This window comes from Seriola dumerili, unplaced genomic scaffold, assembly GCF_002260705.1.
Source record: "Seriola dumerili isolate Sdu_G_001 unplaced genomic scaffold, Sdu_1.0 BDQW01000260.1, whole genome shotgun sequence".
Classification (NCBI taxonomy): domain Eukaryota; kingdom Metazoa; phylum Chordata; class Actinopteri; order Carangiformes; family Carangidae; genus Seriola; species Seriola dumerili.
Genome location: NW_019174515.1, coordinates 1,498,893 through 1,505,994, shown reverse-complemented (window position 1 = coordinate 1,505,994; position 7,102 = coordinate 1,498,893). Strand labels below are relative to the sequence as shown.

At 41.1% G+C, this 7,102-nt stretch overlaps 1 protein-coding gene across 1 annotated transcript; it reads left to right on the top strand.

The window, feature by feature from the left end:
- The first annotated feature begins 2,279 nt into the window (after positions 1 to 2,279).
- On the top strand, positions 2,280 to 6,268 carry LOC111230244 (neuronal pentraxin-1-like). The gene is made up of 5 exons (XM_022756913.1): positions 2,280 to 2,812; positions 3,126 to 3,333; positions 4,066 to 4,310; positions 4,423 to 4,602; positions 5,113 to 6,268. Exons 1-5 carry the CDS (start codon positions 2,369 to 2,371, stop codon positions 5,332 to 5,334), a joined length of 1,299 nt encoding a protein of 432 aa, XP_022612634.1. The 5' UTR covers positions 2,280 to 2,368; the 3' UTR covers positions 5,335 to 6,268.
- The last annotated feature ends 834 nt before the right edge of the window (positions 6,269 to 7,102 follow it).

Sequence of the window (7,102 nt, the reverse complement as noted above, 5' to 3'; positions counted from 1 at the left end):
AACGCTGCAGACTATTATGAGTAATTACATAACAAGCGGAAATGTACCAGATGGTTGATAAGGTGGAGAGAAAAGGTAGTGTACTGACATTTCTTGCTCTGCATGTTAGGGTGGTATGACAGTGCCAGGGTGCATGGCTTCATGTTCCATAACATCTAATAAAGTTTCAGTTTTGTTTCTTTTTTCCTCTTCATCTTTTTATATTTTACCCAGGGGCAATGCAGCTAAAAGCATACTCTGACTCTGAGTTTTCTACATTCCCTGCTCGGGTTCCTGTGAATATTTTTGCTGGACTTTCACAAAAAAAAGTCTGATTGATCTCTGCTTGATCTCTGATGAAGTATATGACTTCTTGGTGTTGCCCCTTGACCTGTATTTTCCTGCATTGCTTCATTATTTTCCTAAAAACCCCTGAAGATAAGCAGCCAACCAGTGTTACACAAACCATGGACAGTTACATCACCTAAATCCACTTTTCCTTATGACTTTCATGCCTCACTGAGAGAAATTGTTTTCTCTCGCACCTGTAAGCTTCAGTTTTGTTTATCACAATATGAAAAAACACTCCATCAACTTTGGATTAAGAACACAGAGTAAAAATCACTAAGCCCCTCTCCCTTTTCACTCCTCTTGGATGTTGTTGCATCACTTGAACAATAATCCACACAAAAGGTTCAGGGGGCAATAGACAGACAAAGCATAAATTCTAATGCACTTTAAGATTGCTACGTCATATTAATTTATTTACTTAAAATCAAAAAGCTGTTACGTGGTGATTAAACATAAGAGAGGCATCTCTAAGATGAAGAATGTCATGGAGACAAGTGCTGTAACAAGAAATATTTGAGAGCATGATTCAGTTTAACACTCAATTGCACCATTTAGTTGCTTCTAATGATTACGACTCACAAAGGATATTTGTGCAGTAATACCGTGTATTGCACCAGCTCTTAAATGATGCTCTTGGTCTGTTGAAACGAGGCCCTTCCTCCTGAAAACAATTTAATCTTTTAGTGTTAATATGTGGCCTGCAGAAGTCACCTGCAGCTATAAACCACTGTGCTTTAGAGACATGGAACTGATGACAGTAATTATATCATGATCTATCTAACCTCCTTACCTAATATCCTTGCAGACTTTTGTCTCATGCTGTGTGCTTAATCTTTCCAAAGAAATCAATTTTAATCTGAGGGATAATATGTTTTCATGACTTATTCAAAATGTTTTCATTTTATTTTCCACACTGACTGAATAAATAAGAACAGAGTGGGCAACAGAAAAAATAACAAAATTGTCCTTCCTGAATAATAGATAAGGTAAATTTGCTTGGGGACAGATTATCATTTTAGAAAGTGAATTATCGAGATGATTATAACTGATGTAGAGAACAGAGCAGATCGCCACTGCAAGAGGCTCTGAGGGAATAAGGTGTGTGTGTGTGTGTGTGTGTTTGGGGGCATGTGGTGGGTATGAACCAGGTGAGTCTGACATGGGAAATAATCTATGGTACTCGAATTGAAATTTCAGTTCATCATCAAATAAACATGTTGAATGTAAAAAAAAAAATAAAATAAAAAAACCCCCCAGAAAGATGAAGATGAAGAATGAAGGAAAAACATGAAATGCGGTCTTCATGTTCAAAGAAACTGAGTTCACACACACACACACACACACACACACACACACACACACACACACACACACACACACACACACACCAGTCGCAGCTGAGCTGAACAGAGGCAAAAAAGGCTCTAACAACTGAGAAGTAAGCAGCATCTACAGACGCTCCTCTGCTGGCTGTGATAATGTGGCCAGAGCTGTCCTTGGTGCTGAATCAGCGGGGACCACAAACCGCTGCAACTTCTGATCTGCATCCACCTACAATGTGTGTATGTGTGAGAAACAGTGTGTGAGTGTGTGTGTGTGTGTGAGAGAGAGTTTTCAGTGTGCGCAAAACAAACACAGCTGGCTCTCTTGGCACCCCGCCACGCAAGCAAACCCCTCTTCACCGCCTACAAATCCGCGTTTTCCAGATGAATAATAAACAGCGAGAAATGACAAATAGTCTAAGTGATGAAAGATTTAAGATGTGGGAGCCTGAAAGCAAAATGGGTTTCAGCTCTTGAATGTGACGCTGCTTCTGGAGCCGATTAAACAGGGACAGCGCGATTCCCTCCCCTCCCGTAGTGATGCAGTGAACCTGCTCTGCGCAGAACCAGGCTCGCTGTATATAAACGGCTGCACTTCAACAGACGCGAGTACAACAACAAGGGGACGCGAGCGCGAAGTCACTGCGGCTCATCAGCCACAAAAACAACAACAAAAAAAAAAACAACAAAAAACACAAGCCAGCACAGACGACAACATGCGGGCCATGAAGAAGGCAATCTGCTGGAGACTTTTTCTATGTTCCTTCCTGTTTTTGGAGAGTTCTTCTCAAGACTTTGGCGGACAGACGCAGTTCATTTGCACGTCCGTACCCAAGGATATGGACATATGCGCAGCCACCTTGCAGAACAGCGTGCCAGGAGAGGACTTGAAGACCACTGTTATGCAGCTGCGGGAGACGGTTTTGCAGCAGAAAGAGACCATCATGAACCAAAAAGAGACGATCAGAGAACTCACCTCAAAGTTGGCGCGGTGCGAGAGCCAGAGCGGCGCCGAGCCTGGGGACGCGCGGGCCGGCGGCAGGAAGAAAGAAGCTGGGACCAAAAACACAATGGGGGATGTATCGAGGGGCCCCGCGGACACTTTGACGCAACTATCACAGACTTTACAGTCGCTGAAGCAGAGACTAGAAAATCTGGAGGTAGGCTGCTGCTGCTTCTGAGGACATTTTCAACACTTTGGTGACTGTGCGCAAAGCTCTGTCGACCAAAATACAACCACTTTTGTTGACTAATGTACTTTATACAACACCAACAACAATAATAATAATAATAATAATAATAATAATAACAATAATAATAATTGTGAGCACATAAAAGAAAAATATATAGGCAAATTAGGTTGTGTGTCCAGCTATACTGCAATAATGCTCCAAAATAAAAGTTAATCTAGAATTATATCCATGTAAAGCCATTCTTCACATTGAGCTAAATGCTTTGCTTTCCCCCTGACAGCAATTCAGCAGAAGTAACAACTCGGTGCAGGCGAACAGCCTCAAAGACCTGCTCCAAAGTAAAATCGACGACTTGGAGAAGCAGGTGTTGTCCCGGGTGAACAGCATCGAGGAAGGCAAGCCGGGACTCCGGAATGAGACAGAGCAGCGTGGGAGAGTGGAATCCACCCTCACATCTCTACACCAGAGGATCACCGACCTGGAGAAAGGTGGGTGTGCAGAGATTATGGGCTTCCGCGCGAAAAAAAAAAAAAGTGAAGGAGATCTGGGAGGGATTGGTGGGAGAGTTGCTTTAAAGATGAGTGTAGTGGTGGAAGCGAGGCTGACGAGTGATTTCTATCAGTGATCAAGAGGAGATATCAGATCGCCACAGTGCAGCAAATGATTGGATGTGAGGCTGGAAAATGAAAAAGAACCTCCGTTTGCATATCCAATTTGGCACTACAGGGTTTAATGACCTCAGCTGTCGATTTAATGTTTACTTATCCCCGGAAAGCTGAAACATACGGGCACATTCGTCAGTTTCCTGCTCTAATTCATGCAGATTAAACCATTTCAAATATGCAGTGGACGACCTATCCCTCCATTCCAGCCGTGAGCCATTTGAGAACTTGAACCACTATGCGCCCTCGCTTTGGGACACCTCTGATACCATGCAGCAGAGAGCTTGTGCAGTAGTAAAACAGAGAGGTATGGGTGGAGAAGAAAACGAGAGATGAAGGTTAATAACGTCACGGTTACTCCTGTGGTGGGTTTATCAAAGGAGATTAAGGCAAATCTGGAGCGTCACGATTGTGGATTTGTTGTGTAACGTATAATTCCTATGTAAATCCACAGGATGTGTGCGTTGGGAATGGCATATCCATGTTTAACAAAATGAAAAACACATACTGATTCTGCAAAGCCCAGAAACCAACTGTTTTGTGTTTTCTTCTTCACAGGTCAAAGAGAAAACAGGCCCCTGGATAAATTCCAGCTCACATTCCCTCTAAGAACCAACTACATGTACGCAAAAGTGAAGAAGAGTTTGCCGGAGATGTACGCCCTCACCGTGTGCATGTGGCTCAAGTCCAATGCCTCTCCTGGAGTGGGCACACCTTTCTCCTACGCAGTTCCTGGTCAAGCCAATGAGCTGGTCCTCATAGAGTGGGGAAACAACCCAATGGAGATACTAATAAATGACAAGGTAAGACTGAGCCGCCTTGGAAATGTTGCCAAGTAATGATTTTAAAGTGTTATTTAGGTTCATTGCAGCAAATATTCACATCATGCCTCTGCGTTTGAAATCCCTCCAAAAGGTTGCAAAGCTGCCATTTCTCATCAATGACGGAAAGTGGCATCACATCTGTGTGACCTGGACGACTCGTGATGGTGTTTGGGAAGCTTTCCAAGATGGTGTCAAGAGAGGGAGTGGAGAGAATCTGGCTCCATATCATCCTATCAAACCACAGGGCCTGCTGATCCTAGGTCAAGAGCAGGTAAACACATCACACATCTGTTTCAGATGCTTTCTGCTCTAAGGAACTGAGCTTTCAGCAACACAAAGGCAACAAATTCCACCATAAGCCACAAACAAACTTTTTTTCTCACTACTCCCTGATATAATAGCATGTTGGGGCAGAGGCTGGCCATAAGATATCACTTTGTTAAACACAAGAGCTTTATATCATGATTATCATGATACGGAAAATTAGCTGAAAAGCTGAAGTCATTTTTCCATTTTATTGTGACATAAAAAAATAAGAATTCAATTTTGCAATCAACGCTTTGCTGTAATTCACATTATAGGCTTAATAAGGTGATTAGATCTTTAACTGGGACTCATCAAGAATCCCAGAGGATTGAAGATACATATTCCTAATTCAATTTAATCAGTCCAAAAAGATTCCAGATAATCCAAGAGGCAATTCTGTACTTTCCATAAAGCAGCCTGAGGGGGGGAAAAAAATCATATCATCCTTGATTAAATCCATTTGTCTTTACCACAGGACACACTCGGAGGAGGATTTGATGCCACACAAGCTTTTGTTGGAGACCTGGCAAATTTTCACATCTGGGATCGGAAACTATCTGTCGGAGAGATTTATAATCTAGCGACTTGCAGCAGCAAAGCACAAGTGGGCAACGTTTTTGCATGGATGGAGACGAGCCTTGATATTTATGGAGGTGCCTCGAAGTGGACATTTGAAGCTTGTCGCCAGCTCAACTGAACTTGCAGGGAGGAGAAGATCAATGCAGTTGTTAAAGCCACTGTTGTCACAGCATCGGTAAACTAAAATGAAAGATCAGGAGGCGAGTGTTTCAATAAATAGCATCTGGATTTGTTTTAGATATTTGAAAACATCATTTGTGGACACCTTGATAGATTTTTACCAGATTCTCATGAGGGACAGCTCAGTGGAAGGGGACACTTTGGCATCCTGTGGTGCTTGACTGCACATCAGGCCTACTTGTGGTTTCATTTGAAAAAGCAGCTGATGCCACTCCGGAGGGCAGAGGAGGTTCTCGGAGATCAAACCGACAGGCCAGCATCAAAAGTACAGTAGGAGGTCATGTAGTTTTTAGTGAACAGATGTCACACTCTTCAACAAAATGACTTCAAACGTCTTTTCTGTCTCGACTGCCAGGGATTTTCACTGTGAAAAAGGACAAGGTGGACTTCTTTAAAAGGAATGTGTTCTTCAAGGGGTATGAAAAAGACGGCATTGTTTCTCTCTCACTCTTCTCTCTCCACCACCACCTGCTTGACGTGATTTTGTGTAAAAGAATGACGTATTTATTGCCAACATTCGAGCCTGAGTGCCTTGGGCTGTTGAAAAAAATCTCAGCACATTCATTATAATTTGCAGAGTGTTTGTGTTTATTTTCTGTAAATTAATTTCAAAAGAGGTGTTTCGTGTAACACTTTCAATGAGGTTGAATTAGATTGTTTAGTGTAAAATGCAATTCATTGATGACAATGGCGCATTTTGCAGATGTTTGTACGTCAATGGGAATGTTCTCTGTACAGTAACAGCATGTCTTAACTTCTGTAAATGCTGTGTCAGCATCTATGATCTTTGCTTTTACCTTCCTACTTTTAGGTTGAGATTTTATACTGTATTGTTATATGCTTAAAGCATGGCAACACCGACAGATGAAAAAAAAATTCTAGTTTTTGTAATAAATTGTGATACTTGAATCATAAACAGGTGTTAACATATATTTATTTATTCAATGAGACTGAAAATTTAACAGTTTTGAAATGTTGCACACCTATTGTGACATGGATCTGATGAAATATGGTTCAGTTGGAGACATGGGGCACTACAAATTCAAGTTCTAAATTAAAAAAAAAAAAAGAAAAGAGATCACACCTCCGAAAACTAAAACTTACTAAACATGATTTATATTAAATGTTGTACAAATGTTCTCCTGAGTGAGCATTTTAACTTAGCCAAGTGGACCACCAAATTTCAGCAACATTTTTATGAATAATTTCCACCAAACTTAGGGCCTTAAGATAAACTTTATAACCATTTTAGGGCTGCTATTCTCGATTATTTTCATTAATGGCTAATTTGCATATTATTTTCTTAAAATTAAGTAATTGTTCGGTTGATTAAAAGTCAGCACATAAAGAAAAATGCATCACATTGGACAAATCCTCACAATTTAAAAAGGTTGAACTACAGATTTTTTGCTTGAAAAATGATCAGATAAATGACAGCTAATATGAGCAAATACACTTACAGTAGTGGGCATGGCGTAGCAAAAATCTGGCCAACACAAAGGTAAACTACTGTCAAGTCAACACAAAACATGGAATATTTTCTGGTGGTACAATAGTATCTTCAAATCAACCTGTCACAGTTCTCAGAAAAACGGGACCCAAGAGCAAGACTCAGGAAGCAGATGTAAAAGTAAAGAGGATAAACAAGGATACAAAAATTCAAGCAGACAAAGTACAAAGAGTCAGATTGAGGGAAACATCCAAAA